The 11471-nt window shown below is 43.7% G+C and overlaps 1 protein-coding gene across 1 annotated transcript; it reads right to left on the bottom strand.

The window, feature by feature from the left end:
• Positions 1-717: 717 nt before the first annotated feature.
• Positions 718-10759, bottom strand: LOC113984987 (glutathione S-transferase-like). Its single transcript, XM_027715485.2, has 7 exons — positions 10511-10759; positions 9350-9462; positions 5660-5711; positions 3216-3348; positions 2195-2336; positions 1433-1564; positions 718-1108 (listed from the first exon to the last, which is right to left on the bottom strand). The coding sequence occupies exons 2-7, from the start codon at positions 9434-9436 to the stop codon at positions 989-991; spliced, it is 666 nt and encodes a 221-aa protein (XP_027571286.1). The 5' UTR covers positions 9437-9462; positions 10511-10759; the 3' UTR covers positions 718-988.
• Positions 10760-11471: the final 712 nt, after the last annotated feature.

Below are 11471 nucleotides of genomic sequence, written 5' to 3'. Positions count from 1 at the left end.
GACCCAAGTTTCTGGCTTGAGTGTCTGACAATGCTCAGCAGCTGCAAGTGCTGTCTGAAAGCCTCAGGGAGGAGGGAGGGAAAGCACTCGTGCAACAACTCTGTTTCATACATGCTTTGCTGCAGAAAAACGCTGGGTTTTTTCCCTTTTTGATGATAAGGACAGGTTCCAGATGCACGACATTGCTTGTGAAGAAACTGTTGGTGTTAGCAGGAGTTGTAGTGCCCTGAGTTTGCCCAGCTTAAAACTGCCAGCACTAGAGCATTACTTGTTCCTAGGGCACTTGCTCTTTCCTTTACATCCTGGGTTTATTTAGTGTTTAAACAATATCATGGAATCATAGTATGGTTTGGGTTGGAAGGCACTTTAAAGATCATCTAGTTTTGACCCTCCTGCCATGGGCAGGGACAGCTTTCCTGAGACCAAGATGCATAGTTATGTGTTCAACTGACTTGCTAACCCCTCAGTAGCAGAACTTGATTTATGTGATTATAATGAACAACTTAAGTACAAGTTAAACTCAGAGGAAAGCTGAATCTTAAGCAGTAATCCCCATCTAACCGGAACCTGCATGCTTTTCCTGGCATTTCCCCAAACAGGTACATCACCTACTGTTTGGGCTAAACTCTCATCATTTTCCAGCAATTCTTAGGAATGCCAGAACCAGAGAGCCCTTAGGTATATAAGTAGCATCAAGAAGTCAATTAACAACCTGGGTTTGAGTGTCAATAGTAAGACTTTATTTCAGGTATTCTCTTTAGTCAGTTAAGATATCTTATGTTGTCCAGTACACTCCCTAATCAGTGCACTCTTCCATTTTCTGGTATGGTCATATAGATTCCCCTAGGAAGTGTTGACAGTAGGCTCAAACCAGTGCTGTAGCTAAGGAAAGAGAGATCAACAACCTTTTCACTGTTTTCATTCATTTCCCTTTGCCACTATCAGCAAACACAATGAAAAGAGAGTTTCTGTGGCTATAGGCTGCTGCTCAGAAGAAAATTTCCATCACTTTGGGTATATCTTCTTCTGGTGTTGGTGGTTTCCTCTGGCTGCCAGGCTGCAGGAATTTCTTTATTGTGGGGATATTGCATATTCTTGTTTTAAAACTCTACAAAACAAAACCAAAACCGCACTGTGCTTAAGAAGCATTGTAACTGTCAGACATTTTGATGTTATCCATGCTCTAAAAGCAACATTATGTGTTGATGCTGCAGAAGAAACTACATGGTTCCCTCTATTATGCTTTTGTGGCTGCAAAGACAGAAGCTGGCAATAACCATCAGTATTTGAGGCCAGCTAAAAGTACTTAGCAGATTTGGTTATTTTGTATGTCACTTCTCTCCTCACCCTCCCACTCTCCCCTGTTTTTCAGCCAGTTTAAATCAGTGGTCCTTTCCAATGCATTGCCCATTAAAACTCTCCATTCATTTACCTGCAAGAGAGGAAATTTGGCAAGTATACCAGGTTTGAACTCTTCTGCCATTAAAATGATGTCAAGTAACTGCACATCTGCCCTGCTTAACTGGTTGCCAACAAGAAAGTCTTGTCCATGGTCTTTCAAAACCTAAAAACACAGAACCAGATGATTTTTTTTATCTGTTACTTAATATGATATCTTCAACGCAAGGTCATACATTGCACAGAGTTGTCCTTGAAAGAAGGAAATGCAGTACAAACACCTGTAGTACAAACAAATGCTCTGATCTTCCTAGGCATGATTAATCAGTCCCTTCTTTTCTGTGTTTCTTTCTGTCAGCTCAGCTGTACTCCTCTTTTCTTCACTTCTGTAGCTTAAGTAGTCGATGCTGCTGCATTGAATGCTAAGCTTCATGAGATACAGAAGGAGCTGTAATGCTTTTACATAGATTGTATGGTAGAGGGGCATCTGCACTTCACGAGGAAACTTTACGTAAAAGCTGATGCAATAGTTTCTTTTGTATGAAACAACATACAGACTGAAACATGGACCTTTGTAAAGCTCAGCATGTCCTGGGTTTTTGCAGCTTTGCACATCTCCCAGATCTGTAGTGCCTTCTGTCCCCTCTGTAGTGTCCTGTCTCCATCCTCATCCCAGCCCCATCAAAACCAGAGCAGTATCTCTAAGTGTTTTCCTCAATAAAAATTGTTGGTGCAGATTCAGGATGGAGTTTCAGGAGAACAGTATCGATGAAGCTACAACATCTTTGCCACATACCTTCTCAAAGGCTGGGAAGTATCTGTTTGTGGCCTTGTCCATCATATTAGCAAAATGTTGCTCCTTCTTATCTGCTGGTTGGATTTCATAGTTCATGAATAACTCATTCAGATCGAATATTCCTTCCACATACATGTCGATTCTGAAAGGAATAGATCCAGTTGGTCAAGTCAAACACAGTAGGTCTGAATGCCACAATAGCTACTGGCATTAACCCCGCTGAGGGTCGTAGGAAATCTCCACCTTTTCTATCTCACATCTATAGCTTGGAGTAGTTCCCTCCAGAATGCAGTTGCATTAAGGGATAGAGGAGGCGCCTGGGTGAAAGACAAATGCAAAGTGCCTAACCCAAACCTAAACACTGTCCCCCTTCCACTTCTCACTAGGGGTGATACTTCTCTGTACTATGTTTTTTCTGAACCTGAGAACAAAATAGGTGTGTCATCCAAACTTGTGTTAAAAATCCAATCAGACCTAGTAAGTTAAACAGTGGGTCTATACAATTCCTAACAAATATCTTGACATTTGTTTACCAGTACTTATTAATTTGAAGCATTTAAAAAGACCTCCGGTCAAACCATGTGCCCTAAGAGTCCTGTTGTTAAATAACCAGTTACTAATGCTAATTCTACTCTAATTCCTGGCTATTAGAAGGAGGAGGTTTTTTGTTCCCATCAAACACATGTCCCTGAGTCTGACGTGCTGAAAATGCCTGCTGTGACATTCTGCAGAAAAAACTGAAGAGGAGCAAGAGTAAGACAGTCTGCACTCCTGACTGCTTTCTTCTGATAACTGTCTTGACCTTGGATTGATGATTCATGAGCAGCCTTGCACCATGCTGCCCATCCAATCAAGCTGGATATCACTGCCCTAGACATCACCTGCAGTCACAGTCAACACGTGCTGCATGAAGCACTGCTCTATCACCCTGAATTTAGCTGTGAGCTGGGATATTCCTGTGTTACACAGAGATGTAGCATGAACTGCGGTCTAACAAGAAAACGTGGTACTGTTACAGTACAGGGCTCTCTCCTTCAGGTCCTTCCCGTAGAGGTTGTACTTTGTTGCTATGTAATTGGCAATGGCTCTGGTCTGCACCATCTTCATGCCATCAATCTCCACCATTGGCACTTGCTGAAAGAGCAGGGATCCATCTAGGGAAAAGGAGATAAGACAAGGTGACACTCAGTCTCTGAATGAGAACCATTGGGGGGGTCAGGCAAAGTAACCACACATATTATCTTTTATTTAGAATCACTGAATCATTTAGGCTGGAAAAGACCCTTAAGATCGAGTCCAACTGTAAACCTAACACTGCCAAACTCCACAACTAAACCATGTCCCCAGGTGCCACATTTACACACTCAACCACTTCCCTGGCAAGCCTGTTCCCATGCTTGACAACTCTTTTGGTGGCAATCTTCCTCATTCCTACAAGAAGGGAGGGAAAATGCTTACCATGAAACAACCATTTCTCAGCGACATGTGACTAACTTAATATTACAGCAATCAACTTCTTGAAGATCCTTCAGATTTGAGCAAGCACCCAAATGCTGAACTTTTAGTTTTCATGCCCTGAAAAAGACATGTGCGGCATGGCCCTAACTCAGATGATTTTCGTGGAGATTAATACAGATGAGAAGGACTGAAGGATGCGATCCAGCAGTTTCTGTCATGCGTTGGTAAGTATTATGAAAATCTGGACAATTTAAGGACTTTTCAGCATATAATGCAAATAGAAAAGCATACAATATCTTTGTGACTTCTATGCTGACTTTGCACAATGGCATCTCATCTGTACAGGCATGAAGTGGGGAATCACAGGGGAGTTCCATGAGATTCCTGCAAGACCCAAGTATCACTTGATGTGAGTCTGCAGAAGCCTTGACCTAGCAAGGAAGAAGTAAAAATACCTCCAGAAAGAGATCACCAGATCAGAGGAGCGAGGGAGAAGTTTTGCTTTGTGGAATACTATTTCAGATCAGATAACTGATCAGCTATGTCTGTCTTTGCATCCAAAGATCGTCTGTAAGGCGATCATGCTTTCCATCAATGCTGTCTCCGTACAATCCTAAACATCCACTGGTCAGATTATGTGACCTATACATCTGTTCTAGAACAAGCAGCTGTCACAAGTATTGAGGCCATGTTGCTGAGAACACAGCTGCGCTGGGCAGGGCACGTCTCAAGGATGAAAGGTCACCGCTTCCCTAAGATCTTGCTTTCCGGTGAACTTGCCACCGGCTGCCGCATGAGAGGAGCCCCAAAGAGAAGATACAAGGACTCCCTGAAACAACATCTCAGCCTCGGCCACATTGATCATCATAACTGGTCTACTCTGGCCTCAAACCGGGAGGCCTGGAGATACACCATCTTCAACGTTGCCGTTTCCTTTGAGAACGGACGCAGGATCACTCTTGAGGAGAAAAGACAACGCAGAAAGAATCGTATACTGCTGAATGCACCACCTAAGGAGTCTTTCTGCTGTGCCTTTTGCAATCAGATATGTCTATCTCGTATTGGCCTCATAAGTCACCAGCGTGCCTGTAACAAACGTGGATAGAGCCTTTCTAAATCTTCGTTCGCGAAACCTAGCCATGATGATGAAGGCGATCATGCAGAGAAACTCTCTGCTATTCAGGGCGTATTTACATTTATGCTTGTGTCTCAAAATACTTTTTGAAAGGCAGCAGGAAGCAGGAGGGTCAAGTCATTATTCATGAAGGAGAGCAGGACTGCACATGCGAACCCTCGCTCAGCCATTTTTCAAAGGCCAAGGGAAGAGCCCAGACATGTAATATGATTTGGAGGAAATGTGAATATCATGTTAACAGAGATGAAAGCTGAAGCTAGAAGATCAGTAGTTGCCTTGGGAAGCAGGAATGCATCAGAGCTACAGGTTAAACTCAGAGATCTGGAACTCTGTTTTCATATGGATTATAAAACAACAACGGCATAGGCAACCTAAAAAGCTAATGAATTTGAAGATGATGTGATGACAAAAACCTCTATTGTGATAGGACAGGAGGCAATGGACACAAACTGAATCAAACTGAACTTACAGAAAGGCTCTTTCACTGTGGGAAGTTACTGTGCATTGGCACAGGCTGCCAGAGAGCCTCCATCCTTGGAGATACTTAGAACTCAGCTGGACATGGACTGGGCAAATGGCCTGTAGGTGGTGTTGCTTGAAAAGGGGAGGTGGCATAGATGATCTCAAGAGGTGCCTTCTGACCTCAGCCCTTCTGTGATTCAGTGAAGATTGAAGCAACTGGGTGGATGAGGCCACCTAACACACTGCAGTGTGTGTCTGTGATATATCATACAAGATCAAGTCGAGATTTTCTTTTTAAGAGACTAAGACTTCTTAGGTGTTCTCAGACAAATTATTTTTATTATTATTATTGCTATTGTTGTTATCATTATCATTGTTAGTGTTATTATTAAATAGTGAAGGTTTCTTACCCTTCTGTAGCTTTGTCAGATCATCCTTTTTTTCCAGAAAAGATTCTTCAAACTGCAAGAAATAGAGAAGAAAAGATCAGTTGTTGTTCCATGGTTTAGCTTCTTCTTCATTTAGACAATGAAGGCACAAGGAGTTGTGTTTGGGGCATTTTAGTTTTTAAAAAATAAACAATATTTGAAAGTTTTCTGGTGCATTGGCCTTCACCATGACAAAAACCTCACAGCTCACAAAAACGCACAGATGCCCACACTCCTCTCTGCTTCAATATCAGAAAGTCTTAGTGGCAAAAAAGAAAACTTTGATTTATAATCGAATGTACCTTCTGGGGTAAGCTACGTTGTAGTAGCAAACTTAGTCTTTTGCTATTTTGAACACTGAAATTTAACTGAAGGTCTTCAGAACTGGAAGTGCTCGACCCCTGGGATCAGAAGGTAAGAAGTCACGTTCTGCTGCTGTGGTTTTAATTTTTTCTTTCACTAGCTACAGGGGATAGGCATTTGTGGTGCTACCAGTAGGCCTGGCACGAGACACGTGGAAGTGAGACTGGAACCTGCCCCTGCTTAGGGTAAGCGCATGGTTGTTGTTGGCTTGGTGTCCTAGTTAGGACAACTGACTAGGGTTCATCAGGTTCATCAGGTTCATCAGGGTATGGGTGTAACCCAAAACTGTGTATTCTATAGCCTTCCATGCCATTTCCCAGAAACTGTTATCAATGAACCACTCTGTGGGATCCAGAGAAGGACTGCGGCTCATCGCTCTCAAACAGACTTGGACCACCACCCTATACTGGACTCCAATCACCACTTTTGACTAGACTGCAACAGCTCTCCCACCAGCAGGTTCCTCCCCTCTCCCTTTACTTTGGACTCAAGCGGGGCCCAAGGAACACCACGTTGTTCATGCCCCAGGGTACTGGGTTATACATTTGGGTTTTGTGGGTTAAGACCAATTGTTTGTTTGTATGATTGTACTTACTGTATTATTTTAGTAAATTGTTATTCTGACTTATAATCTCTCCTTTGAGTTGAGTTCATTTCCCCTGCTGGTTAACTCTTAAACCAGCACATTTTTGGCGCCCAACGTGGGGCAGAGAGAGAGAAGTCAGAATCACAATTTCACTTTAAGCATTTGTCTATTTGGATATAGAAACTCCCTGATCACCATGTTGTTTGATGCATTCACATGGATGTTGTATTTGAGCCTGTTCATATTTCCACAGATGGGGTATTATTTGCCTGTTTTGATGCTCTCTTTAAGACCAGGGAGAGGGGATACAAAGGATCTGAAGCCAGCTATACACCAACTGAGAAAGAGATCCTGGCTGCCTATGAAGGAGTTCGAGCTGCCTCAGAAGTAATCGGCACCGAAGCGCAGCTCCTCCTGGCACCCCGACTACCAGTGCTGGGCTGGATGTTCAAGGGAAGAGTTCCTTCCACACATCACGCCACCGATGCCACGTGGAGTAAGTGGATCGCTCTGATCACGCAGCGAACCCGGATAGGGAACCCTAATCGCCCTGGGATTCTGGAAATTATCACCAATTGGCCCGAAGGTGAGAGTTTCGGACTATCCTCTGAAGAAGAGGAGGAGAAGGTGACACGGGCTGAGGAGGCCCCACCATATGACACGCTACCAGCAGATGAAAGGCGATATGTGCTCTTCACGGATGGCTCCTGCCGCATTGTAGGGACAAACCGAAAATGGAAGGCAGCTGTATGGAGTCCCACACGGCGAGTTGCAGAAGCGACCAAAGGACAAGGTGGGTCAAGTCAGTTTGCAGAGCTTAAAGCCGTTCAGTTGGCTTTGGATATAGCTGAACGAGAGAAGTGGCCAAGACTCTATCTCTATACTGACTCATGGATGGTGGCCAATGCTCTGTGGGGATGGCTGGAGCGATAGAAAAAGGCCAACTGGCAGCGCCAAGGGAAACCCATCTGGGCGGCGGAGATGTGGCAGGACATTGCTGGCCGGGTAGAGAAGCTGAGTGTGAAGGTCCGTCACGTAGACGCTCATGTAGGCAAGAAACGGGCTAATGAGGAGCATCGTAACAACGAGCAGGCGGACCGAGCTGCCAGGATTAAAGTCTCTCAGGTAGATCTGGATTGGCAGCACAAAGGAGAATTATTTCTGGCTCGATGGGCCCATGACGCCTCTGGTCACCAGGGGAGAGATGCAACATACAGATGGGCTCGTGACCGAGGGGTGGACTTAACCAAGGACATTGTCTCACAGGTCATCCATGACTGCGAGACGTGTGCTGCCATCAAGCAGGCCAAGCGGGTGAAGCCTCTATGGTATGGTGGACGGTGGTCAAAGTACAGGTATGGGGAAGCCTGGCAAGTTGACTATATCACGCTCCCCAAAACCCGCCAAGGCAAGCACTACGTACTGACCATGGTAGAAGGAAGTACTGGATGGTTGGAGACATACCCCGTGCCTCATGCCACTGCCCGGAATACCATCCTGGGCCTTGAAAAACAAGTCCTGTGGCGACACGGCACCCCAGAGAGAATTGAGTCTGATAATGGGACCCATTTCAAGAATGTCCTCGTAGACACCTGGGCCAAAGAGCACGGCATTGAGTGGGTGTATCATATCCCCTACCATGCACCAGCTGCTGGAAAAGTTGAGCGGTGCAACGGACTGCTGAAAACCACCCTGAAGGCACTGTGTGGGGAGACTCTCAAACACTGGAAGATACATTTAGCAAAGGCCACCTGGTTGGTCAACACCCGAGGCTCCATCAATCGAGCTGGCCCTGCCCAGTCAGAACTTTTGCATACTGTAGATGGAGATAAGGTCCCTGTGGTACATATGAGAGGAATGTTAGGGAAGACTGTTTGGATTAGTCCCACCTCAAGCAAAGGCAAACCCATCCGAGGGATTGTTTTTGCTCAGGGACCTGGTTCCACCTGGTGGGTAATGCAAAAAGATGGGGAGACACGTTGTGTACCACAAGGGAACCTAATTCTGAGTGAGAATGGTCTGTAATGTTTCATTGTATATATATGTATATATATATAGATGTATATAGTTTTAAAGGGATATAGTTTTTTTAAAGGGGGTTAATTTGGGCATGACATGGATGGCATAGAATAAGGGGTGGATAATGTCCTAGTTAGGACAACTGAGACCAGTTCATCAGGGTATGGGTGTAACCCAAAACTGTGTATTCTATAGCCTTCCATGCCATTTCCCAGAAACTGTTATCAATGAACCACTCTGTGGGATCCAGAGAAGGACTGCGGCTCATCGCTCTCAAACAGACTTGGACCACCACCCTATACTGGACTCCAATCACCACTTTTGACCAGACTGCAACAGCTCTCCCACCAGCAGGTTCTTCCCCTCTCCCTTTACTTTGGACTCAAGCGGGGCCCAAGGAACACCACGTTGTTCATGCCCCAGGGTACTGGGTTATACATTTGGGTTTTGTGGGTTAAGACCAATTGTTTGTTTGTATGATTGTACTTACTGTATTATTTTAGTAAATTGTTATTCTGACTTATAATCTCTCCTTTGAGTTGAGTTCATTTCCCCTGCTGGTTAACTCTTAAACCAGCACACTTGGTCAGCAATGCACTAAATGCAGACCTTGAAGCTGCAGGTCAGTCAGTCACATTTTTCATAGGGAACGTTAAAAGTACATATTTGTCACATGCTCTTGGTATAAGAAAACAGAGACAAACCTCAACCCCGGCTGCTGCCAGCAACCACCGTATTTGTTCCATTCGGCCTCGTCCATTGAAGTAGTGCAGCTTGGGTTTCCCAGACATGTTTCCACGTGCCTGATAGTTTCTTCCTATTTGGAATGAAAAAGTAAGTTTAGCCAAATAAAGATTCAGAATGCTGGGTTTGAGTCTCTCATTGGCTCTCAAAGTTGTCCTGTTTGAAACCAATGATTTATGGTTCAAGACTTTGGACTTACTAAAGGAGGTAGAGGTTAGAGTACATTGAGAGACTGCATTGTATCACCTTGCCTTAAAAATGCAGGTTTGTTAAGCAGAACTCTGTACCAAGAGCCATTGGCCCACTTCAGAGAACAAGCAAACCAAAACCATTTGCATCCAAAGTGTTCTGCTCTGTGCAAAAAGAAGACTGTACTTCCTGTTTACTTTGGCATTATCTCAGCATACAGTTTACTGTTTAATCAGATACACAATATTAACTCAGCAATTGCTGTGCTTTCACCAGTAGCCATTATGCTCCATTATAAACAGGAAGGAAGGAATATTTTTCCCTCTTGTGAGCATTCAATCTCTTTTACAACACTCTCTGCTCCGGTAATTTCTTTAGACAAGCCTCCAAAGACATAGAAATTAATTTTGTCTCTGATAACCTCAGATCTGCCTTTACCACAGACAGAGCCAAAGGGCAATGCCTGTTTGGTGCAATTCCAACTGTGCTGGAATGTAAAGCAGCAACAATTTCTAGGCAGATCACCATCTGCCCCATTCACAACCACGTGAGCACAGCAGCAGCAAACATGCAGACAGCCCCTGGTTTACACCACTCTCACGGTTATTAACACTGTCTCAACAATAAAGCTAAAGCATTAGCAGCAGCAATGGAGAAATGGCTAAAACCCCACCATGTTCCCCTTTTAAATAACATATCAGCTTCTCTACAATAGGAAGAAGGACGTATAAGGAAATACTCCATACTTCTGAGATCTACATTTCTTTTTCTTAATTCTGTGCACTTAGGAAGCAGCTGACTAATATTTTAACGTTTCATGCATAAAATCTTCACGTTAGTAAAGAAAGTACAAACAATCTGTAAAACCCATTCACTGACTTCATTTCAAATATAATAATTCCCTATGCTTGCCAAAAATCAAAAAAACTTACCTTGTGCACACTATAACTCACTCTAAGCTCTCAGTAGCGCTGCCTGGAGATTATATAAGTCTGTAGCCCCTCCCACAAAGAATTGCAAGTGGTTCTCTGGGAATGGGAAACTCCTCTCTCTTAAGGAAGTAAAATCAATTAGGTCTGTTTAGTTACTTCTCACCTACAAAAAATAAATTCCGGACTCATGCTGACTATGTACAAATGTAAGATAGATGAGAGGTCATGATGAATGGGAACATCTGTTCCAGCACAAAATGGTATGCTTCCTCTTTTCACTGCTTGGCAACCTGTTAGTTAAAAATAATTGTGATGGCTGAAAAGCTCACAAAGTTTAAAAGAATACTGTTGTCCCAGTCAGACTTTCATCTTAATACTTTATGATTTGCCGCTTTACATAAGTCACATCAACAAATTCTGCTTGAATCCTTCATAAGCTTCTATTCTGTGCTTAGTGATGGGGATATTCCTTCAGGACATTTCCACTGAATTTCATTCCTGCACATAGGAGGGTTTTTTATTCTTTTCCTGTCCAAAATGTTTCCCAGAATTTGACTTGCTGAAAATGCTCACCAAAGACAACTGTAGGAGGCAGTGAACGAAGTACAGCACGAGAAGGCAAACTGCCCTCTGCACTCCTGATGCTTTTTTTGTGACAATTGTATTGATTTCAAAAAGTCAATGCAGCATAAACTCCTGTGAACCATCCTGCCTATCTAGCTGGTTAATGCTGTTGTAACCATTACCTGCAGTCAAGGTCAACATCTCTATAAAATTCTGCTGAATTGCCCTGAGTGTAATTGCAAGCTGGGATATTTTTCCCGTGTTACACACGCAGGTTGTATGAATTATAGTGTGTCAAATAAAAAACCTCAAGTTGTTTATAGTACAGGGGGCTCTGTCCTTCAGATCCTTCCTGTTCATGTACTTGGCTGCTTTGTAGCTGAAAATGAGCCTCACC

The sequence above is a fragment of the Pipra filicauda genome, unplaced genomic scaffold (assembly GCF_003945595.2).
Source record: "Pipra filicauda isolate LSUMZ 115617 unplaced genomic scaffold, ASM394559v2 scaffold200_size1382263_pilon, whole genome shotgun sequence".
In the NCBI taxonomy this organism is placed as follows: Eukaryota; Metazoa; Chordata; class Aves; order Passeriformes; family Pipridae; genus Pipra; species Pipra filicauda.
This window is presented reverse-complemented; position numbering and strand designations above follow the sequence as displayed.

Excerpts from the sequence above, each read along its gene's own strand:
- LOC113984987 (XM_027715485.2), bottom strand. The coding sequence starts at position 9,436 with ATGTCTGGGAAACCCAAGCTGCACTACTTCAATGGACGAGGCCGAATG. Across the intron at positions 3,349-5,659 it reads TCTGACAAAGCTACAGAAGG|ATGGATCCCTGCTCTTTCAG; the intron begins GTAAGAAACCTT and ends CCTTTTCCCTAG. Across the intron at positions 1,109-1,432 it reads CCAAATTTCCTCTCTTGCAG|AGTTTTAAAACAAGAATATG; the intron begins GTAAATGAATGG and ends TTTGTTTTGTAG.